The following is a 24,887-nucleotide window of genomic DNA, read 5'->3' as shown; positions in this document are numbered from 1 at the left end:
TTTTTTATTATTATTATTTTAAGATTATTGTCTAAAATCACAATATTGTTATTACGGTGTCAAAAATTAAAATGCAGGACACCTATGTTGAAGAGCGCACCATTTTAAATTAATAATTGTAGCTTCATTGGAAATTCAGGACTTGCTATTTTAGCTACTTAAAAATAATTATTCCCATTTTTCTTCAAGCACAAGTCAGTTTTGATGTTTACGAACAATTCTTTCCCAACTATTTTCATATCAGAAAAATGACTACATATCTAACTATCACGTTATCATATAACCTTATGCAGGCACGTGCGGGAGGAGGGTGGGGTGCTTGAGCACCTGCCCCTTTTACTCCTTGCCCCCAAGTGCCCGCTTGGTCAATTTTTTTTTTTTTTTTTTGTATTATTATTTTCTAAGACCTCTTCTAACACATAATACCATGTACTTAAATTATTTGTTTTTTGTAGGTTTTTTTTTTGTACAACATAATAAGCCTTCCGGTCACTTGTTACCTTTGACCTTTTGCCCGTGACGCATGACGCAGTTGCCTCTCACGCAGCGAGATAAGGCGGCTAACTGGAGCTGAACGTAGCGAACGTTCCAGATTACAGAACAGCTTTTGGTGAATTAAAAAAAAGTTTTTGGTGAATAAAGTGGAGCAGACTTGCTACTTGTCAGATGACGGAAAACCACGTTGAACTTTGTATCGTTTCTGCTTCAGCACGGAGTGGCGGTTTAAGCAGAGAGGTAATGAAATACAACAGACACTGACAGGCCTCTGCGTCCGCCATTCTCTGAAGAACTACTGAGCGGGAGGAGACAGCCAGGTGAGGAAAAACTGTTCTTATCTATCGATTCAGTATTTTTATCTTTTTATCATACAGACATTAGGCTGTTGTTGTTGTGCTATTAGCTAGCTGCTAGCTAACGACTTTGCTAGCAAAGCTAGATAACTGAAAAGCTTCTTCCCTGTATCGTTAATGATATCAGTCATTCTTCAGTATCGCTTATGCAATAGCGGCACATCGCCCTTCCAAAACCGATCATCTCCATAATGGATAAATGTCCGATCTTCTAATTTCCTTTGCTGCATAATGTACATTGCATTTATTCTAGCGTTAGGTAAATGTATATTGAAGGAGAATAGCACTTAAATAAAAGTCCAACAAGGATATTCATTTAGAATTAAAAATAACTCACCCTGAATTACCATGACATATATAATGTATGCAATAAAAGTGTGTCATTAATGAAGGGGAAAAACTCAATCCAGACTTTAAGTAAGTTTAGGGTCTGGTTCGCAGAATATGAACTCCCCCCCCCCCCCCCAATTATTCAAAGAAAAAAAAAACCCTCAGTTAAGTAAAATAAAATTGTAATCAAAACTTTTGGAATTGTAATTATTTTTTTTTTTAAACAAAATGTTTTGTTTAAATAACATTTTTTTCTAAATTAAATAACTCATTTTTGTCTCGTGAACTTAAAAATTTATTTGCCAAACATAAACTTTTATTTGCACACATCAGAAATATTTTTTTGCGATTTTGGGCCTTGCCCACGACATCATGTGAGAAAAAAAGTTTTTTTAAGCAAAAAAAGTAGGCTTTTCTCATGGTGACATGCATTAACAATTCAATTTTTGCTTTTTTTTTTTTTTTTTCATTTTTCTGCAGTTCCACATTAAAGTTCGATGCAGCTCTGCTTTCCTGAATGGACCATCTTCATCTCCACTGCAAGTGTAGCAAACAGGCAGCTCTTTTTTATATAGATTACAGTCCACTAAAAGGTTGCATTGTGCCCTTGTTTACATTTTTAATAGTATAATTCTGTAAAGACAAAATATGTCTGGTGGTCTAGCTCTGATTTTACATATCCTGCTAAATTGCGGGTTTGAATATGGCAATACTTTCTTATAACAAAATAGTATGCAGAAAGAAATTACTAATAAAATATCTTACGTATGCATAGTTGTATTTTCCTTTTCCTTAGCTTTGATTATATATCTCACAATTTTGTAATTTATCATTGTTTATTAAACTCTGAAAACTGCATGGCTTTGTTAATATTCTGTCCTAAAATGCGGTTAGATCCATCCATCTTCTTTACACCCTTGTCCCTCAATACTCAAGCCTTCATCTTATTATAAATGCTTTTTTCTTTTTTAGCTGCTTTGGACACTTCCACCGCTGCCATTGCTAAAACTACGGCAGACTACAATTCTAAAACACCAATGTACATAATCTTTCACAACTTCTCCTTCTGTTCCCTGATTGGTCCGATTGAAAATATACTGAAAAAACAATCCACTTCAATGGAAGAAACCCCAGACAGATTGGAAATGAGTTTAGTCGTAGGAATGGAAGGTAAAAGTCAGGCTAGCTTTTGCTAGTCATGAAAACTAGCTGTCTCCAAGAGCAAAAAGCATTAAATTATAGCCTCTGAAATGTTTCTCCTAAGTAATACTGTTACTTACATCTAACCTGGTCTTGTGGGAAATATCTATTTGGATGTATAGGTGGCAAGAGGAAGATGGGGGAAATATATGGTCTTGCCTGGGAACCCAATCATGTAACAACCGCCACTGACTTTACAGATCTGGACCTTTATTTCTGTATTCTCCAATCAAACCTACTATTAATCTGTTTTTTCACTCTAGGGATGAGTTTGTTATTTAACACTCTTATTTCAGAAAATACTCTAATGCATCATAATTCATTTTAAGTTGTCGCAATGTGTCTTTGTTTTTATTTTTATTTTTTTCAAGCGCAGCTTACTTTTTACATTCTGTGACAATAGCGGATAACGCTTGTGCAGCTGAACGTCGGCGGTAGATTCAGGTCACATGGTCTGTATGCATGCAAATGGCAGGCGGGAGTAGACATAGAGCCATGGTAGGAGGGGGGAAGAGTACGAGGAGTACGGGGGAGGGAGGCAGACAGAAACTCGGGGAGCTCCTCGACACAACGGGGAGCGCTGGTTGTGGCTGTCGGAGGGAAGCTCGTCCAGCTCGGAGCATCCCCCTCCGTCTCCCGGTCGCGGTTTCATGTGTCAGAGCGACGTTTGATTGCTGTCGCCACCTGGGCATTATTTATAACCGACGTAAAAAAAAAAAAAAATCGGATGGGACGTACCGCCGAGCCGAGCAGAGACACTCCCGGAAATAACATGCGTACTCTCAGCCTGTCACGTAGGCTCGCTGAGGATTTGCATTGCTGTATGGCTGCCGTAGGTAAGTGTACGGTTTTCTCTGCCAGCGAGAGATTTCACATGCTTTTTTTCCACGTTATTACCTCTTTGTTTAAAAATTTAAAATGCACTTCTTTAATAAAACCCACCCTTATTTTTTAAATATTCATTTAATATTCTGTGAAATTTATTACAATCATGTATGGAGCTGTTAAGTTGGTGATTAAAACCAGACAAAGACGAAATAAATTATTTTTACGGTTGCGTCATCGAAAATCCTTTTAAATTTTATTCGTAAACGCTTACTTTTTGAGAACAATAGTGCCGGTTGTTTTTATTCTGATGCTGTATAATCAAAGTAGAATAGTTATTTTTTCTGTGTGCCTTTAGTCATATTTTTTTATGATTAATATTCAAAATAAGACTTATACAGGGTACGACCGTGTAGGTTTGTAATGGTAATGCACCACTACCACGCTTGGTATTTTGTTTTTAAACTCTTCAGATAAAATCAAAAGATATCCAAGAATACAGGCCTTTTTGTGTCACCAGTAAAGGCTCTAGGTTTCCCACCATGGCTCACTGTCAGAGCCCAATCAAGAATGTTTGGGGTCCTATTGAGACCACACCCACCAGCCACCATTCCTAACCCCATACAAGTTATTTTTCTCTCGTCCTCTGCTCTCCACTTGTCCCCTCAAATCTTTCCTGTATTCCATTCAAAAATGCCTCCTTGTTTCAAAGCACAAAATTGTTTCTTGCACTTTTTAATGGTGAAAATATTACATTTTACGTTATAGAACAAAGGAATAGGGGGGATATTACAAGCCAGCTAACTTACTTTTACAGTAACACCAACAAATGTAGAACATTCTCCTAAGATTTTTTTTAAAAGTTTTATTGCAGTATTTGAAACATTTCTGTTATTTTGTTGTATTTCTGATTTTTGGTATTGTTAAAAAGTTATTTTATTTCTTTTGCATGAAAATCTATTTTGACATACAACTGTAATAATTTTCTTATTTACCTTCCTATGCAAGTGATGGTTTAAATAAATTACTAACAAATATTTGAAAAACCTAAATAAACCAATTTAAGTAAAATGATTGCAGTTGTTACATTTTGCAAATGATGCATTACAATTAATAACAAGTAGCATTTCCCTGCTCTCTTACTTTAATACATCAAACAGATGACAAATCCATATTATAAAAGATAAGTAACGAAATACAATAATACTTAATTAAGTTGGCTTATAATTATAGCAAATTATTTATGCTTCTAGATGTGTTAAGTAATTGAAATGATGAGTATGTTTGTTTAATGTATGAATTTACAGTTTTGTGTAAATGTAATATATAATGGGTATTTATTTAACTTACTGATGTACTGAATTTATCTAAAATAAAGCCTAATATAAGCCTTTATGAATTTTAAATTGAAACAAAATTTAAGTTATAAGAAACACAAGTAAATAATTGTCAAACTTTGTTTCAGTATGAATTTACAATCCCTTATTTTACACTTTATGTGGTAATGTCCATCGTGAAATAATTTAAGGTCATTTGACAGACCCAACATCAGATTGCACAACTCAATAAAAAAAAAAAAATCATTTTTAATTGAATGCTTTTAATCAGTTAATGTAATTAAATCCTTACTTAAATTAAAATGATGATCCTAAATAGTTACTATGTAAACATTTACAAATCTGAAATTAATTTCTTATTGATGTCTTGAGCTGTGGCACCTTTAACAGTTCAGACCACACAGCAACATGTGCATGTTGCATCACAGAAACGTGGAGTTTTATGTTACTAGTGCTCTCCATAACAGATGGTCTGCACTACACCTATATATAGACCTAAAAACGGATCGTTTTACTGTCCGCAGGTTTTCGACGCTGCCTGAATATGTTTGAAAGGCGCACCGAAACAAACGCAGAGCTGCGGAGTGGCTGCTGAAATCAGAGCAGACGAAGGATTTGGGACATGATACTTGCAGCGCGCCTCTCCGAAAGAGGAAGCAGCGGCTCAGTTGGAAAATGAAGGGAGGACGTGAGGTACGTGTGCACCCAGCGGACGACGAGATCAAATGGAGAGTTTGGGGCTGAAGGAGCTCTTGAAGACAAACTCTCGCCTCGGACCAACCGTTTTTTCAGAGTCGCAGGAGAGAAGAAGCCAGCAGACGGAGATCTACCACTCATACCAGGCAGACATGGGTTTGAACGGTTTCTGCGCAGGGCCCACTGGGACTCAGACGGCCGCTGAGCTGCTCGCCGACATGGCCTCGCAGACGAACTCCCCGGGCATCACCAGCCCCACAAAGCAGTCCAAAAGTGGCGTCCCGCTCTACAACGGTGGGGTGGTGTCTCCGTCAGCCACCGTGGAGGCCAGCCAGGCCGAGGCTTTGGCCCACACGCCCCATAGTTACCCGGCTCAAGTGGAAGGGATGGGCGCAAAGACGGGTGGCTCCGTCTGCACTTTCAACAGCAGAGGCCTCACGATGGAGGACGGGGACAGAACTGCTCATGACATATGCTCTTTAGGAACGAGGAGAATCAACGAGGACCTGAAAGTCAGGCAGGCGCAGCAGCAGCAGAAGAGGAGGAATGGAGAGAATTGGGACGTTGGATCAGAAATCCTCAATGGCCATGTTGCGGGGTCGCCGGGGTTAGGATGCTCAGCAGACCCGGATTGTGGAGCAGGGGAGTCGGATTTAAAGCGGCGGAAGTTAGCTGATGGAACTGTGGCTAGCAAGTCATCTGAACCGCGCAGAGTGGCCCGAACGGTCACCCCGCTTAGAGTTGGCGTCAACAGCAGCAGTTCTCACAACCATCCAAACTGCTCTCCTGAAAATGCCAACATGCGAAATGGACATTACGCAGCATCCCCAGACCCTGCGGCTGTACCAAGCCTGCCCTCCATCCCTGGCCTGCTGCCTCCTGCCGGGACCGCCTGGTCAGCGGAGCGCATCGCCAAGCAGTACATCATCCCCTGCATGAAGTACTACGGTATTTGTGTGAAGGATAACTTCCTCGGTGGGCAACTGGGAGACGGCGTCCTGAAGGAGGTGGAGGCGCTGAACCAGAGTGGGAAGTTCCGGGGCGGACAGCTGGTGAGCCAGGCGGACATTCCCTCCCGGAACATCCGAGGTGACCAGATTGCCTGGGTGAAGGGGCAGGAGCGAGAGTGCCAAAGCATCGGGACGCTGATGGCTCACATTGACGAGGCCATCTTGTACAGCGCTGCCAAAGGGCAGCTGGGGAACTGTGTCATCAATGGACGCACTAAGGTGAGAGACGGGTTTTTAGGAGGGTGTGGACTCTGGAGCAAATTTAATAATCACAGGATTCCTAAAAACAAATCTTGGAAGAAAAAGACAACTGGGTGGGGGGAAGTTACACAACACTGCTGATTACATACCATAATTATCAGAAACTACATTAATTAACAACATTACTGTCATTCAGATGCAGCATACAAACTAAAAATGCATTTAATTTCTTTAGGTACATTTCTTTTGCCTTTTCTTTCCCTCTACTTTGGACTGCCATCTCTAGTTTTCCTTCACTCCTGAGAGCAGAGCGGCGCATAGCAGCCACCTTCACAGCCAGACAGAAAGTATCAGGCGGTGTTGGTTTTTCAAAATAAAGTAAATTTGAACCTTCATAAATTTGTTCAAATATGCATGTATAGAATCTTCATTCTGAAAGTATGGATGCTTTCATTTTGCCTTGGCATTACATAGCTCTGATTTATCTTCTTCCTGGTATTGGTCAGACTATCGTCTTTAGTTTCCATAACATAACTATCATGTTTTTCACGGCCACAAATGTTTCAGCTTGCTGAGGTTGAGCAAACCCTCAAAGTCTGGCCTGGACGGGAGCAGTTCCACAGACACCCAGGGCGAATATTATTCCCCTGCATCTCAGGATAAATGCTGGCAACAAAATAACCCCTAGTGTTTGCGTGACGTCTTTTGACGTTGTTTATTGGTTGGACGCCTTTTCTGCTCCGCGTTATCTCCGCGTTTGTAGCGCCGGCATGTGGGCCTACGCACACAAACGAACACACTTACTCCACAGGTAGCGTGTCAGGGTGAGCCATGTGATTTTTCCAGCACATGGAGACGGATAAGTCACTGCCCCTGTTTTTGTCTTCATTCCACAGCTACCTAGAAGAAGAAAGTTTAAAAAAAAAAAAGTCTATCTCCTCTGCCATCACTTTATCTCTGACAGCATTTTCTACCATCACTTTGACCACACAAACGTGATACTTGCATGGTAGAAGGGAGACGTTCTTGTTTATTTTCCTTCCCCCTTATCTGATCTCTTACTCCATGTGAGCTGCACGAAAAAGCTCGAGTGAAAACCCCCCTTTAGAAATGTCTCAATCAGACTTTCTATTCGTGCATCAGCCACTCTTGTAACTTTAGTTTTTAGTGCTGACTGCTTTCTAGGATCTGCTGTCGTGCTGTAAGCGAGAGACTCGCCTGCTCCCAGCTGCGCGGCGCTCGCTGTCTCGGCAGGATTCACATTGTAACACCTCCAGACAATGCGAATCAAAATTGTTTTCGTAAAAGCCTGGCAGAAAGATCAAAACCTGCTGATGTCAAGTCTTGGCCTTAGATTATTCTGCTCGCAGTGAACCATGTAAACTGTTATGTCCCATTAGGAAATGGATCCAGAAGACGTACTGGCACATGCGGTCTGGCATGTAGGCACATTACCGCTCCCTGGGGAGGAATTAGGAAAAGATGACACCTGAATGCGTGCAGCCAGAGGCCCATTCCCACAGCTTTTGCCTAATCAACAGTGCTATAAATGAGATGTTTAAGATAATGAGGTGAAATAGGTATGGAGCAAAGCAATTTCTTCACCTATCTACAGTGATAAGTGTGTTTTCTTTCTGGCCTTCCTGTCCTATACTTGTCTGTACTTCTACAGTATTTGATCTATAACCTTGTTCATCCCATGTTTACCATCAGACTTTGCCCTCAGTACATGCACACTGCTATTTACATAAGCACGAGACGAGGGCAAGTTGGCGGCCTTTACTTACTTGCACATGGGATGACTTTGCTGTTTTCGGACCTGAGTCATAGTTGCTAAATGGCGGGTGTGAGGAAGCCTTTTGAGAAAGATTACTCAAAAGCACACCATGATCTTATTGCTTTTTCTTAAAACCGAAAAGTGTCATTTATTCCTGCTGCTGCTACAGTAATACAATAATATGTAATTGCTAATATAAATTTAGCAACATTTATATTTTACTTTGGTTTTTTTCTTGCCAGGGACAGATTTTTCACCTGCTTAAGATGCTTCAATAACGACTCTGTCGGTTTACAATGTTTAAGTTTATCATCAAAACTTCTTTCTTAAAATTTTTTGGTTCAATACAATCAAATAAATTGAAAGAATCCTTCATTTTTTTCCTTTTGATTCAAAATTTTATCAAATAACTACAACACACTTTTTTTTATGTATTACATTCCTTTATGGGGGAAAAAAATTGGGGTTAGAATTATTTCTGATTCTGCAACGGGTTGAAATGAGGAGGTTGACTTGTTGAGACATTAGATTTGTTAGCCAGCATGCAGTCGGCAGCTATGCAGGCATATTTAATAGAGAGAGGCTGAATTTTGCTTTCTTGTTTTCACTAAATCTATCCGAAAAGGCCGATTGAAGCGAAAGCTCGTCTTTCAGCGCCGTTTTATTTCTGTGCCCCATAAAGTTGGAGAAAACTCTTGATCGTTGCGCCTTAAAGCCTTAAAACTGCAGCTACAGCATGACCTAAAATGTTTTTGTGACTTTGAAGCTGTAACTTTAGAGATCTTTGGTATGGCTTAATATCAGTTTTTTCTTCATTGTTTGGTAGTTTAAGCACTTAAATTCCTTCCTTACTGAAATGGACGTACTTGGTAAAACTGTGCAGATGATGGAGACTCGTACGGCTTCATCGGCCTCTGGCTTCGTTAATTTGGATCACAAATTTCTACTGTCATGTCATGTTGTTTACATACATGTAGCTGCTTTCTTCGTAATGTATTCCTTCTGTCTTGTCTGGCAGAAATAAAGGATTCCCTTGATTAAAAACTTTGGTCTGTTAATAAGGTTACGGGGTGTGTGTGGTACAAACTGTTCCAGCTTGGCGCTTCAGACGAGTACACAACACAACGCTGAGATGATAGGTGCAGCGGTGGCATGTACACGACAGGAAGTTGTTGGAAAGGAGAGGAGGAGGATCTGGCTGGATTGCAGCTAAGTAAAAGGTCACGGCAGCTTTTCCATCGAGCGAGCCGTCTTCTTCTTCTTGCTTTTTTTATTCCGTACCTCCCATTTCCTTCACTCTGCCATTTACTTCACTCTCTTCCTCCCCTATCTTATCGACCTCCCTCGCTTCACGCACAAAATATTTGCCTGCCGTTGCCTTGGTAACAGGCCCATACAGAGTAGAGTGGAGCGGTATGTTGTGTATAAAAGAGAGACGGGGGGGGGGGGGGGAATAGACTGGCTAGCGGTGGCCTGAATACGGCCTTGCCAGGGAGCGAGTTGCGTTTCTGATTCAGGACCGTAGGATGTGAACACATACGTGTAACTGACTGTAAGGTCAACCCAAGGACCGATGAGGCAGCCAGGCAACTCAGACTCTTGTGTTGTGATGGAGTAGAAAACCGTGGCACAGCGAGTCGTTTTCCAAGCAGTGGGTGGGGATGGACTGGAAGTGAGAGGCAAAGGGGGAATAGTGAGTAAAGAGTTTAGCAAGTAGAGCAGGGGGGAGGAAGGCGATGCGGTGGAAGCTTCGGCATTATGTCAGCTACTGCAGTGCGCACATAGATGGCCCCTCTCTAACGCTTGGCGGCTTCGCCATGCAGGCGGCAGCTAGACGTGGTGCTGCAACCAGACAGCTGCAAGCTAGCTGGAGCTTGGCTGGGTAGACCGATTATTTGTAGAGTAGAAGGACACAGCTTTGAGAAAAATGCTGTAATCACAACTAGCTCTGTCAACCACAGTTTCTCTGGATGTACAGACGGCGATAGGCTTTGTATATTTAGAGTGCTTTTCTGGACTGGACAGATTCGCTCCCCACATTGAACGCTGTAAAACGTGGATGTGCCAGAAGTGCTTTAGTTTATATTTCTAGAGTTTAATAATGAAATCTAGAGTCAGATCAAACCAGTTATAAAGAATAAAAATCTAATTTAGTTTGCAGGGCTGTAAAATTCAGTTTATAATGCCAGTTGGTAAAAGGTTTTACATCAGTTGCTCGTCCTGAGCTGCGATGTTGTAACAGTGGGAGGTTGATTGCATGATACCTTATATGTTATGCATGTTTTAGCTTTTTATATATAGTCCTCTCTGCTGGGCAGTAAAGTTGGTAAACAAAATTGCCCTTCAAATTAAAATGATCAGGCTCATTTATTTTATCATAGGATTAATATATTTATTGCTTATTGTGTCAGGCTTAGTTGAACTGTTAACTAAAAAAGCAAAACAACATAATACATATTTTTTCATAACCATCTGCTATGATCCGACTACAGTTCTGCCTTCTCGAATACCACAGTCTCTTCTTTCCTGCTCCATCTTAATGTTCCGCTGTGACTCACACGTAATGAGCGCCGCTGCGGCCATAGTGACACTGACTCACGGGCACGGGGCATTTTCTCACCTCTTTGTGCTAAGATAACCACAGAGCGGTATCAATGTTGATTGAAATCCATTTCCTGTTTATCTCATGATAAATATGCAGACAAAGTCGAAATGCGACGGCAGGCGTAAGTGACAACGTGTGACTGGCGATGTGTTTGTGTGCTTCGTCTCTGAGGCCTGACGCCCTCAGAGACGAAGCTGGCAGGTGTTAGCTCAGCTGATGTAAACCTGGGGAGGGGATTTTGAACTGGTTAAACTTGAGCAGTGACTCTGAGGATTTTAATTCTGTATTTTTGCAGCAGGTTATGACTCCAGATTTCACGTTTTAGGGCATATGTTTTGTTTATGTTGCATCACAGCTACATTAGTTCACTAGTTTTTAAAAATTTCTCTTTGATTTTGTGACGGTCGTGTTCAACGTTTTACCACCCGACTTTGTCAGACATCATTTCTCAATAGAGACCTCCCAACAATCGGAAAATGATTGGAATCAATTTTTCCAATCATTTTCATTTGTTCAAAAGTCAAGAATCAGATTTTGTTTTTCTCATATTTATTGAGTTCACCTAAACATTTTTAATCCTCTTTTGTGTCTTAATTCCAAAGGAAATAGAAAAAGAAAAGGTCAAACTCAAAAGTCAAACGGCGCGTTTTCACCAAAATATCTCGTTCTGGAGCCAGGTCAGTTTGGGTGCCTTCAAACTTCGGTGTTTTGTTGACGACGCCGACGGCCGTTTCCACCGGTTTGGGGAACCAAGCATTTGTTATCAACAGTGAGTTGATGGGATGCCGAGGGAGAATATTACCAAGATGGCAGAGGTGGCTCAGATGTGCACGTTCTCTGTTTGCCTATCTTCCTCTAAGGTCCTGCTTACATGACAATGATCCAGCAAAAATTTAATTTTTGTTTAGTTGACACGTTTACATGAAGACATTCTAATTACAAGCTTTGTTTACACAGTAACGGTACGCATCGGAAAGGTGTAAAGCCCTCGCCACGCCACTAGTTGGTGCCAGGTTCTTTGAAACTAAGTGCGCATGTGTTTAAAAAAAAAAGTTGAAAGCACTTCGATTCGCGTTTCCCCATCAGATACCGTTCGCCAGATACTGGGGGGAAACCATGTGTGTCTGATTAGGACGCAGTTGGAAAAAAGCTCAACATCGCTGAAACGCGTTGTTTGAGCTTTCATGCTTTCCGTAGTTCTCTGTACAAGAGCGCTGAGCCTTGGCGGTGCGGAGCGGTGAAGAGTCGCTGGGGGAACTGGATCTGATGGGGAAACACGAATTGTAGTAACACTAACATTGCCAGTAGTTTCTTCTTCTGTGGATTGTAGGAAGCAGCTGCGTTTAGCGTCATACTATGCATGAGCTGGGGATTCCCTGACGGAAAAGATCCATTTATTCTGTTTACAAGACAACGGACACCGGTACGTTTCAGAAACATCGCCCTCTGGAACCCGTTCTCAAACTGTGCCGTTGTCAGAGAAAACATTCAGTGGTTTCATGTAAATGTACACTACAAACACAACGAAACTCTTCTGTTTTCACCAGAAACTGTTGTCGTGTAAACGGGGCCTAATTTAACAATCCTCAGACTTTTCAACTGAGAATTTCTGAGAACACCAGTACACTGTTCGCTCTTACTGCACATAACAGAGAGACTAATGTCAGGCACTGCACATTCTTCGCTGCCATGCTTGTTTATTGTCTCTTTGTTCAGTTGACTGGCCTTTTTCTCCAGCTGCCGACCGGTCCACGGGGGACGTTACGGTTCGTGCAGAAAAACCGGCTATTCTGTGGTGTCGAAGTCGAACCACATTTGCGCAATGGAGCTTTTTAAAACGTCTTTGGGAGCTGGTGCAGGCTCCGAAACACGTTGGTAGAAAACGCCAATAAGGGAACCAGAAATCGGTAGCAGCCCAGCTAAGGCCTGATTGGTGCTTCTCCAGTTCTGTGTCAAATCCCTCTGCCTTCATATTTTGTCTCACTGCTTTCACAACACATTTCACAGCAAATATCCTGTGACATACTGTGATCCCACTGTAATATTTTCTGACTTTCCTAAATTAGCATAGCTCAACAATTATGGAACCTCGTGAGCCAAGACCCATGTTTTAGAGGAGTCGATGTCTCGTTGATTATAATTGAAAGGATAATTTAAAACAGAATCTGAGCTGTTTTATTCCTATCTTACTTCCTGTTCATCTAAATTAAGTAATTAAACACACATAAAGCATCATTTATGAGTTTTCCCTGGAGAAAGCCTTTGTCATGCTGAGTTAATACCAAAACCATCAAGGTTTTGCAGCTCCAGACAAATTCAGTCTAATTTGAACGAAAGAGGAAGGGCTCTTTAGATTGTAAAAGATGCTTACCTTTGCTCTAGCTGCAGAAAAATCTGGCCACTCTGGGATTTCACTTAAATGGGCTTTGAAGTTTTGGAACGGTGTGCAAAAACATGCATTTTATGTTTTTAATAAGTCTCCTACTAAATATCCCTTCATACTGCTGACTGATTCATGCCCAATTCTGCTGATTAAAGACGTTACTTCTTCTAAGAGGCAGAACACACAGCTGTTTTTCTGCCAGGATTTTGCTTTACCTCAGGTAAAGTCTCCTTGTGCTTCCTTTGCGCTGTGCACAGTAAATGGTAACGATGCACTTGAAAGGTCAGATAGAGGAGATTTGAAGCGACGCTCGGTGCTGTACAGTACGGCAACGGAGGCGACTGTAAAGATAACAAGTTGCCATGCGGTGCAGCGCATTCAGCGCCTGATGCGCCGACGTGTCGCAACCTTTCCACAGTAGCATTTGTGGAGCGTCGGACGCAGCGTGGTGCAGGTTAAAAACACCAAACGCACGGTTACCTGCAGGCACCCTGAAATGTTTTAAGCTTCCAAGTTATCCCAATCGGTGCTCAACCTCTCTCACGCAATCGTAGCTCAGGCCTGTATTTGTTCAGCCTTATCAAGCCCCTCTCGGCTCTCTCCACCATCATTCGTCTTATCTGGATAAGCACTCACCACTGGCCACTCTCTTCCAGAACAGCAGGTTCTGCCTGCTTTGCCGTCACTACGTCTAGTAGTGACGGCAAAGCAGTCACTGCAGCTTTGTTTTTGTTTTTTTTACCTTTTCCTGTCGTGTCAACGGACGGGAGCTCTGGTGTTAGCGTTTAAAGGTTGTACCTGCCAAGGCAGGTGGTAATTTATGCTCAAACTTGACGTAGGCACAGCTCTCAGCAGACATAAGTCAGCAAGGAAGCAGCAGCAGCAGCAAAGGGCAGACAGGATGCACTATTTCAGGCTCCGTGAATCGTTATTTGACTGAAAAGACGAGATAAAAAAAGAAATGCGTAAAGCTTCTTCTTTTTTTATTGCTTAGAGTGTGTTTTAGATTCACTAAAAGGTTTTGGAGGAATTGTCTGCAGTGTATTTATTGTGGAGGGGAACTACATCTGTTCCATTTGCAATTAAATACTTGCTGGCAGAAATAGATTGACTTAAATCTACATGTTCTCCAAAAATACACCACTTTGTTTGTTTGCTAAACAAAACATAGATTGTGGTCATTCTCAGTAAATGATTGGACAAAAATTAATAATAATAAACTGAGAGAATCTCAATTGTGCCAACATATCTACCACCAAACAAAACACACTCTGAGTATTTGTATCAGAATTTTGTGGCTGATATTTGAAGCACATTATCATCAGAAGATAAAGGAAGAAGCTTCAAATTCTTTCTTGCCTTCTTGGTCATCAATTATTTATTTTAGGTGTGAAACCATTTACTATTTTAAAAACAAAGACAACATTGCTGCAAACTTGGCTCTGTTTTTAGCATCTTTTATCAGTGATTAGTTCAGCTGGCAGTAATGAAACACTGTTACTAAATGCACCTTAACCCTGAGATTTTAGAAAAAGATTGAACATTTCCAAATCTGTCGTGTTTTATGGCAGGCAGAGAGTGTTGCGAAGAAAATTCATAACTATTACAACAGATGGTTTATTCCTCCCTTGAGAGCTGAAAGGACAAACCACAAACTTCCTGGTATCTGATGAAAAAGTCTTGCTCTCTCTCGCTTTTTCACAGCCTGTACAAGAAAATAAGGTTTTCTTATTTGAAATAGCTTCTTACGTCTCTTTGTTTCCCCTGACTTGGTTTTTAAACAGCCCTCTGTCTCCTTCACTCAGTTACGACCTCCAACACTCAGTTAAGTCTGTCAAGCTACAAAAAAAGAAATCCTCCAATTCTGGACACCAACTGGTTCTCAGCACATCTTCTGTAGATTTTAATTATCTCTGTGAAGCACACAAACTGAACGGGTTCATGTTTGCACAGAAGGGCACGTTTCCCTACTTGATAGCGGCTCCGTATCAGTTTTGTTTGTTGATCGGAGGCAAAAAGTGATATCTGAACTTGAAAGTGGGAGCACTGTCTACAGTCAAATCCCCTAATTTTCTTGCCACTACTTGTCTTTCTGTTGCAATGCCGATATGAGGGTGTGCTGACAGATTTCTTCAGTATTTGCTGTAATAAATAATTTTTTTTGAAAGATAACTTCCGATGTTGTCTGCATTTTTAATTTATAGGCACCTAGGGTTTGATTACAAATGCTGAAATATACACAGTCTGTAGAGAAAATGCATTTAAAAACATTTTCCAGTGCCTGTTATGTAAGCTGCCAGCAAAAACAGGAACAGCCATTTCTAAACATCTCTTCATAATGTCATTATCATTAGCCAAAAGTCCCAAAGGGTCACTCTAAGACGGCCATAATTGACATAATTTACAAAAGCAACATAAGTGCAGCCCCTCCATCTTTGAATTCAAAGTTCTTGGATTCCTCGCTGATGTGATGTAGGTCATTTGGATTATTTTTTTTAAGTAAACTGCTTAAAAACAATAATAAACTGAAAGTTGACAAATGCGGCAACTCACTGACACTGCAAGTCCAAACGGGCAGCGAAATTACATGAGTTAGAGTTTCCTGAAGAGAGGAAGGAGGCTGAAAGGAGACAAAAAGTTAGAATGATTAGCATTTTAGTGAAATGTGATATGCGCACAGGAACGACGTGAGGTTTCCTGTTGCAGATAGTTAGATTTAGACTAGACAATGCATTGAATTGAAACAGTCATCGCACAATAAGTGCAAAGTACTCCTTGGATGCAATATTTAATTTTGGTATTATTACCGTATTTTCCGGACTATAAGCCGCTACTTTTTTCCTGAGCTTTGAACCATGCGGCGTGCGGCTTATACGTGTATGTTTACTGTTTTTTGTTTGTTTGTTTGTTTTTTTAAATGGGGGGTGCGGCTTACAGTCCGGAAAATACGGTATTTAATGTCTCTTTTGGGATCAATGAAGTATTTCTGAATTTTAATTGAATTTAATTTGGTAGGCTGACACAGGCAGATTTCAAATATATTCAAATTTATTGAAGTTGTTTTTTAATTTAATTTCACAAAGTGAAGCACATTATGTATTCAAGCCTGTATCACTGTTAATTGTGACAATTTTCTCTTTACAGTTAATTTCCCAACAAAGAAATGAGGGGCAAATTAATCATATATTTAATACCTGCTTAAAGGTTGTTTTCACAACCTGCTTTTAAGAAGACAAACAAGCCTCATCAGAGCACCTCTTCAATTTACTGAGATGTTCATGTGAATTTCAGGTGCCATGAATTCATACTCTGGATGGCAATAATCAGCTCCTCGCATGAATAAGCAGTAATTGTAAAGAATCAGCTAAAAAATTCTGATCTGTCCATCTCTCCTTATTATAAGTTGCTACAAATGAGCAAATAGAAATTATTGCCCATCAGAGAAAGCATGAAAAAAAAACAACAACCCAGAAACACCTGTTCACCACCGGTGCTCTCGTAAAAACTATCCTGAACTTCCGAGGCAGTTTACATATCTTTCCCGAATGGCATTTTGCAAGATGAGAAATATGTCAGGGTTCATTCAGCTGCTTTCCCAGCTCAGAAACGATCTGCAGATAGAGTTTGCATTCTCTCAAACAATGGCCTCACGCTGGTATTTCCCCCCCGCTTGACGTCTCTGCGTTGGGAGGCCGTCGGGGGGCCGGAGCGCACCGCTTTCTCTGGGGACCCGGAGAGGAACCGAGACTTGCGTGAAAAGCTTGTTTGGGGTCGATGCGCATTCCAGACAAGGGTCACCACGAGACTCGAGTCTGTAAATGTGCTGGAAGTCAAGTGACGGCGGTGTGTGCGCACCACGGCTGTGTGATCTAATGGAACATGCTCGTGTTTCAGGCCCTCAGTAAATGCTGTGCAAGCTGTTTCCTCGGACTGAAAGAAGCCTCTAGGTTCTTGGAACAACTAGAGTGAGACTGAAATATTATGTTCCCAAGGAAAGGGTGGAGTCGGTGCATCACCTCAGCTTGACTGAGACGCCATCAGTCTTGACCAGCCGGTTCTGCACCGCTGCGATATTGATTTAACCTTTAGGTAAGACAGTTGCACTTGTCCCCGTTTGTCTTGCCGCCGCTCAGATAAAGGTGATGGCTTCTGAGGCGTTTTCAGTGAGCGTGTGTGTGTCGCCTTCCTCTCATTCACAGCCAAGCGAGTTTGGGTTGTGCTCTACTTAGCCACCCATTGTCGGCCCTCATTAGCAGCTCACGCCCGCAGCCAGAGCTCATTAACCTCTGCAGGCTTTCACTGCTTCAACCGGCAAGAGGAACGTCGGGGTCAGGCCGAAAATGAACGCCCAAACTTTTGAAGACTTGAAACGGTTGCTTTTAAGAACGACTACATTGCGGGCGACGTCCTCTCATTGTTGACTGATGTGTCAGGTGTCGCCTTTATGTCAGGAGGCTGCATCGTTTTACTCAAGTGAAGTTAATTGCTGATACCTATTCATCTACGCCGCCTGTCACCTGGGAAATTGAGCGCTTCTTTAGGAATGAGAATCAAATGAAAACAGAGTTAATATTCATTGTGTGAGCGAGTTATTTTTTTTATACTTAGAAAAAAAATTATGACACAATTAACGTTGTCACAATATGCATTCTAAACTTGCATTCTTGTCTGTGGAAAATATGGTTTTAGTATTTTCAGTCCAAGGCCACATAAGTGCTGAGTTCTCGTTTTCAATTGGCTTCAGCATCTACAGGTGATTAGCACAACTAGCCTTTCAAAAACATCATTTCAGGGGACGCAGATCTTTTATCTAATGCTGAGATTTAAAAAAATATTAAAAATTATATAAACATTCCCAAATCCACTATCCATAGTGACAAAGGTTGGAAGTTCAAACACATAAAACACGTTCTCCCTTCCTGTTATCTGCTGAACGTTTTGCTCTCACTCGCTCTCTCACAGCCTACATGAACTGCAGAAATGTATTGGCATGTCAAGGAAAAGAGTTTAAACGGCCACTCAGGTCTCGTGTTTTCTCAGTCCTCACAATCTTACCGACACTGACAACTCCCACACCGAAGAGTGGTGTTGTTTGTTTAAACATGTTGTACATGTTGGTTCAATGATCAGGAACAAGAAGGGTTTTTGATTTTTGTGGTCAACCTGTCATGTCCAGCTTTGATTAATACGGGCTTTGTCTTTGGTATATTTTGCTAAAGTTCTTGGCATGTTTGTATGTGATGATGAAGCTGTTGTTATTGTACTAAAATGCATAAGTTAATTATTTTTTTGTTGTTTTTTTCTTTTTGTCTTAGGCCATGGTTGCTTGTTATCCAGGGAATGGGGCTGGATATGTCCGCCATGTTGATAACCCGAACGGCGATGGACGCTGCCTCACATGCATCTACTATCTAAACAAGAACTGGGACGTTAAGGTGCTTTGATTATAATTTTTTTTTTTTTTAATTGAAAAACTCAGTCGCTAGCTGTCAATTCCCTCTTTGCTCGGGTTTCCTGGCTAAAATGCGATAAATTCTAACATTTTTCTCACTTGCTTGAAATCTTATATTCTTGACTTGCACATGTCCCCTGCAGACATGTGACTAATCTGTGCACATTCGTCTTTGTAGACACACGGAGGTTTGTTGCAGATCTACCCCGAGGGCAAAAACGTGGTGGCCAATATCGAGCCTTTGTTCGACCGGCTGCTCATCTTCTGGTCTGACCGCAGAAACCCACATGAAGTCAAGCCATCTTACGCCACTCGGTTAGTGACAGCAAATACGCGGTGCATCCTCACAAATAAAAAAAAAAAAAGTGAATTCATTTATTTACATTGCTGTGTAAATCCTAATTTAATTTAAAACAGACTCTTTAGCTCAGTTTTCTGTCGTCAACCCTCTGAGCTCCTGGGTTTTGCCAGTCACCCTTCAATTGTTGTCGTTTCAATTTGTCAAAACGAGACGGCTGTAAAATAAACCTCATAATTGTGTTGTGAGATGAGGGTTAGCAACCGTTTACTTTGCGCCGATGCCGACATGCGATAGACCCGCTCTGCGCATAAACACGCCAGTGTCAACAGGAGGTTTATTTACATCGTTGCATAAATTAGTTTTGTCCTTGGAGATCACGTGAAACCTCCCCTTCAGCTGGTTCGACTGCTGGGGGGTGCGGGGGGAGCGAGGTGGGGCCAGGGGCAGGAAGTATGTGTTTCCTGAGGAGGTCGGTGGGAGGGAGAGGAGAGGAAGGTTCGATGGCAGGACTCGTGCTGAAGAGGCGCACACATGAGAGACAGGAATAAACAACAAAGCCCCACAGGAGAGATGAGAAACCGTAGAAATTAACCTTGCTCTGCCCGAGAAGTCCTTTCCCAGGATGGTCGCTCCAAAGTGGTTTGAGTTTGTTGTCTTTGTGATAATTTTTTAGCAATGTTCACAATGGTTTTTATTTTTCTTCTGTTTTATTGCGTTTTTTGTTGTTTTAGTAGATTTTGCCTGTAGGAGACAGTTTTGAGATAAAGTTCATGTAAAGGGAAATGTGCTGAACGTAAACTGTTTCTTCACATCATATTTCTGAGTTGGACCAGATTGTTTATCAAACACATTGAATCTGGAGTTTCAAAACAGAATTTCACTAATATTTGAAACAACAAGAAAATGATTAGTGTTGGGATTTCAAACTGATTGTTGTCTCTGTCTTTTGTTGGCGATTAGCACAAATGGCATTACAAAAACGCCAGTCTCCCCATGTACTTATATTCTAGATAATATAGATCTGTATCTTAACTCTGAGGTTTACAAAAAGCAGCTAACACTTTCATAATCGGCAGAGATTAACAAATGAATAGAATAAAGCAGCCCTGATGATGTCTGCTGAAAACTTTGCTCTCTCTCGTTGCGTGAATGAAACCTAATCATGTTGAAGAAAGTAGCTCCTGGAAATATATTTTGGATGCATTTAAATAAAAATAAATCTACAATACTAGATGTCATTTTGACTTTCTATGAAGTTATGTAGCACTTCACCGCCCAATATTTCAACAACTCCAATTCTAAATGTCAAATGAAAGGTCAAAGGGAAATTAAGTATTAATTAGGTCTTAATTTGGCTTATGTAAAGTTTTCTACCAGTAAAATTTTCAATGCTCTTAGATGGTAATAATTTGCTTTAAATGGGTTGTGCTCTGAGTCGCGGTCGTTTTAGCTCTTTTATTAAAATTTGATTGCTGTCTATTATTGCAGGTTGGATACTAACTCCAGAACACTACTCCACACAACCCTCTTAAAACAAACTATGGCTTTTAATATAATTGTCTCAAAATATACAATAAGGAATTAGGCAAAATAAACCAATATGACGTTTTAATGTGACCTGGATGTGTTTTAGCATTTATTTACACATAAATTTATTTCATAACCAGGTATGCCATCACAGTCTGGTACTTTGATGCCAAAGAGAGGTCGGAGGCTAAAGAGAAGTACAAACTGGGTAAGCTTCCTCATGTCAGCTTGGTGAGATATAATGTTGCTAGTTACTAATATTTCACTTTTGTATTTTATTCACAGCATCAGGACAGAAGGGCATTCAAGTGCCTGTCACTCAAAACAGCAGGTCATAAAAAATAAAAAAACTCTCCCAAGTGTCCGGAGAGTGCTCTCAAAGTATTACGTGCCTTCCTCTACCGCTAACGGACACTACGATCACAAAGGGAGGCGCGGTGAAACTTTCAGCAGGAGTCCAGCTGCTTGATTCACACGGCGAGCCGCAGGGTGAGGATCGGGCTGCTGATCGAACACCTGGCAGAAACAACAGGAACACAGAGGACTGGCTTGGACGCCAATGGTGGGTTCAGAAGATATGAGACTGAATAAAAAAAAAAAAAAAAAACAAGAAAGAAAGACTTGGACATCTAGAAGGCCCCCCCACTACAAAACAAAATGACTGACTCTGTTGTTTTTTCGTTGCAGTTCTGCTTCTTCAGTTATCAGAGATGTTGTGATGTTTTGACATATCGATGAAAGAGCATTGAAACCTAAGTCCTAAGTTCCTTTATCTCAGTTGTGTGCAACGGTGGCCTCTTGTCTCTCGGCAGAGTGTGTGTGTCTAACAAGAAACTAAGGCCGAATATTGACGTCAGACTCAACATTTCAGATTAGTGCATGAGGACAGCAGTTTTATTTTCCACAAGTGCATCTCAACCAGTTAAAATAATTAGATTCAGAACGTGAACCCCCTATTGCAGGTTCCTTAATGTATTTATTTCAGAGTCCTCTCCAGGATGCAGTTGTCCCTGTGGCTTGTGAAACATTTTCCTTCCACTCAACTTTCCATTAATATGGTTTAAATACTGCATACGGACTTCTAAATGGCCTTACCTTCACAGTTTTCTCAAGTCTGCAGTTCTTCTTGATGCTTGTGCAAAATTGCTTCCATTCAACTTTATATGGTTTGAAATGGCACAGTATGAACAGCCAACTCCTTTAGCAGTGACTTTAAGTAAAAAGTCACTTTACTGTTTTTGTGGTGAGTGTCAACGGCTGTTTGCTGAATAGCTACCGTCAAGTCAGCAGTTCGTCTTTTGTGCACCTGATTCTACCACAGTTTTACCTTCCACTCAACTTTCCAGAAATATGCTTTGACAAGTGTTGTTATATTTCAATTTTCTGAGAACCTGAATTGCAAGTTTTCTTTCGCCACAATCATCTAAATGAACTAAAACGCTGTAAAAATGTACCGTCGTGTGCAAGACATCTGTATAACATGAATATCGCTTCTTGAATTGAATTACTGAAAGAAGAAAACCTTTCAATGATTTTTCTAATTAATTGAGATGCACCTACAGAACACATCAAGTAGACAAACTTTTCCAGGACGTTTTGCTTTCCATAGCTCAGGATTAATTTTTCCATCCAAACTCAAAAATGCAGCTCGACATAACGCCCAGGAATCCACAGTGAATATATATTTTGGGGGATTTGTTGTTGATTAGAGTGTTGATCTCTGCACACAGCTCACACCTGAGACAAGAGGCTGTTCTGCTAAAGGTAAATGAGATGGTGGGGGTGGGGGGTTTGAACAAGTCCGCTGAGTGTGTTTATGTTGCCTTTCTATGTGTTCATACCAAGATGGACCAGAGTGGAACAAATCTGCCCGAGAAATCCCCCCACAGAAAAAGGACAACGTGACTTTACTCTTATGACTGAAAATCTGTTGGTCTCTAAACTTAAGACAATTGGAGTTTAAAGCACAGATTTTTTCTTTCTTTTTTTTTTTTTTTTTTTACAACTAAACACTGTGGGTGAAATATTTGCCTGCTCACATGTGGGACTGAGTATTTCTGAGTATATATGTGTGTGTGACGATTTCCACTGCAGAGGGGTCGCAAGTATAGTCTCAGTGTTTTTTTTTGTTTTTTTTTGTTTGTTTCTTTATTTTTTTTGTTGTTTTTTTTTTTGCTTGATTGGTTGAACAGAAGGTTATTTGAAAAAAAAAGAAAAGCACTTTATTGTTTAAATAAATGCCATGTGTGAATGATAGAAATAGTGTAAAGATTTAGGTTAATGCCTTTTTAATGCTGTGGATGATATGGTATTCAAATGCAATACAAACTTAAACAGTGAGTTCAAATAAATGTTTTGCCTTGTTTTGAAGTAAAGCGTGTGTTTTTTTTCCTACCTAAACTGCTGTTGATTTACTAGAAGAGGGAAATCGGACAAGTTTAAAAGTTTAATGTGCCTGTTATATTAGACAATAAATAAGCTAATTTATTTTAGATTAAATACTCAATCATCTAAAATTGTGTCATAGCTACCAATGCAGGTTGCTATGACACCTGTATGGTATACAGGTATTTTTTTTATCTATAGAGTTAGAATACTGGTGAAATTTCTCTGGAAATATAGCATTTTTAGTTTAGTCATTTTCAATCAGCAAATAAACAAGGATGCTCTCTGAAGTCTGAGATTATGTACAAACGCCTCTTTCAACCTTCTCAATTCAGCTCAAAAATGTCAAGAACACAACAGCAGTCGACTCAAATGCTATTTTACATTTGCGCCATCATCACATTTGCTGGTATTTAGTCTAAAAGTAATGGCTGGAGGTGGTACTTCACCTGCGATCCTTTTGTATAGCATATGCTGAGAAAGGAACATGTAAAACATTTCTGAGCCTTACTGATATAAAGGTAAAACGGTGTAAAAAAAAAAAAAAAGTGTTGTAGAGATTGGAGCGTATCTATTTTAATGATTTTTTTCATTGTTGATCAATTTAGCACAGACTTAGAGGGAACAGTTGGGCCCTTAGCTGAGTCGACATTAGCTACAGCCTCCATGACTAAATTAAGCGACTGAGAGTTATCTGTTGCACAGGTAAGATGTTTGTTACTTTGTCACTTAGTAAATTCTGAACAGTATAAATCACAATTTATTAGGAAAAGATTGAAGTTTGGTTTGTACAGAGAAACTAGCAGGGACCGTTACGTCTTCTTCTTCTTTTTTATTGCGGTTGGCAAGCATCGTTTACCGCCATCTACTGTGCATTACCGCCATCTACTGGAACTAGCTAGAACTAGCAAATCAGATGTCTTTAATAAAAAAAAATAACTAAGATTTCAGCTTTTTTCTGAATTCAAACTGAAATAATTAAAAGGATTGGACACTTATATATACAAAACTCATGTCAAAACATGAACAACTAAAGACGATGCTTAAATTTATAATATCATAAAGTCTTCCTGTCTATTTTTCCATTTCCCTTAAATGAAGTAATTGTCCTTGTTTTCTTGAGAACTCAGTTTCTGGTAGCAGCACGTTAATATGTGGAGGTTATATTTAGCAGTTGATAAAACATCTACCCCGATGACTCATAGGGTAAACGGTTACTAATAGCTTGCCAGGATATTTTCGAGGTGGGTGCACCTGATGCAACATCGCCTATGAAAGCTGACCATATGTGGTTAAAAGTTTGTTTTTCCATTACATTTCATCAGGAATATTTGATGGCACAGTGTGAAAAAGTATTCTGAACTCAAAGAAACTCCCTGCTCTCTTTTTCTCATTTTTCCATAACAAAGCAATTCGCTGAAGCATTTTACACATTTTCAACCCAAAACCATAAGCTATTTTATTGAAAGGACTGATGGTTTTTCATTTTCTTTTTTACAAATATAAACTGGAAATGTGGCATGCCTTTGTGTTTGGCCACGTTTGCCTTTGAAATTTAAAGCAAATACTGTTTCAAAGTATTTAAAAAAAATAATACAAACGTCCAATTTACTCTCCTAGTCGGTTCAATCCAATCAAATAAACAGATTCAAAGACAATCAATTCAAATTCTACATGTGAAAGAAAATGCTTTGGTTAGATATTTTTTTGTAAAAAGATGTTAAACCTTTGACTTTAAATTCTGCATATGTCGCTTTAGGACATAAAATCCCAATAAAAGATGTAATGTCTGTGAGTTAAAGAGTGTCAAAATGTAGAAAGGTTGAATGATCTGAGCGCTCTTGCAACAGACCTTACCTCCAGAATGACCAGAATTTGCCCAAAAACTCGAGAATCTGAACATTGCCAATAAATTCCTTGCATAGCTTCGGATTCCAGATGGTATGGTTCAGAAAATGACTGCGGAAGTCCAATATCCTGCTGGACGACTACGGCCATACATTTTGC

General features: G+C 40.3%; 1 protein-coding gene across 2 annotated transcripts; it reads left to right on the top strand.

The window, feature by feature from the left end:
• The first annotated feature begins 2,452 nt into the window (after positions 1-2,452).
• On the top strand, positions 2,453-22,870 carry egln2 (egl-9 family hypoxia-inducible factor 2). 2 transcript variants are annotated; one of them, XM_015013770.2, is made up of 6 exons: positions 2,453-3,217; positions 5,068-6,468; positions 18,531-18,650; positions 18,846-18,982; positions 20,636-20,703; positions 20,781-22,870. In XM_015013770.2, exons 2-6 carry the CDS (start codon positions 5,269-5,271, stop codon positions 20,831-20,833), a joined length of 1,578 nt encoding a protein of 525 aa, XP_014869256.2. In that variant the 5' UTR covers positions 2,453-3,217; positions 5,068-5,268; the 3' UTR covers positions 20,834-22,870. The 2 variants fall into 2 exon arrangements, with proteins under 2 accessions (XP_014869256.2, XP_087868082.1); XM_088011956.1 differs by having other exon boundaries at positions 2,453-3,221.
• Positions 22,871-24,887: the final 2,017 nt, after the last annotated feature.

The sequence above is a fragment of the Poecilia mexicana genome, unplaced genomic scaffold, assembly GCF_051168715.1.
Source record: "Poecilia mexicana isolate PSO_F unplaced genomic scaffold, ASM5116871v1 scaffold_13, whole genome shotgun sequence".
Lineage (NCBI taxonomy): Eukaryota > Metazoa > Chordata > Actinopteri > Cyprinodontiformes > Poeciliidae > Poecilia > Poecilia mexicana.
The sequence above is the reverse complement of the archived record's forward strand: the minus strand, read 5'-3'. Positions and strand labels throughout refer to the sequence as shown.

Excerpts from the sequence above, each read along its gene's own strand:
- egln2 (XM_015013770.2), top strand. The coding sequence starts at position 5,269 with ATGGAGAGTTTGGGGCTGAAGGAGCTCTTGAAGACAAACTCTCGCCTC. Across the intron at positions 6,469-18,530 it reads TCATCAATGGACGCACTAAG|GCCATGGTTGCTTGTTATCC; the intron begins GTGAGAGACGGG and ends TTTTTGTCTTAG. Across the intron at positions 18,983-20,635 it reads AAGCCATCTTACGCCACTCG|GTATGCCATCACAGTCTGGT; the intron begins GTTAGTGACAGC and ends TTTCATAACCAG.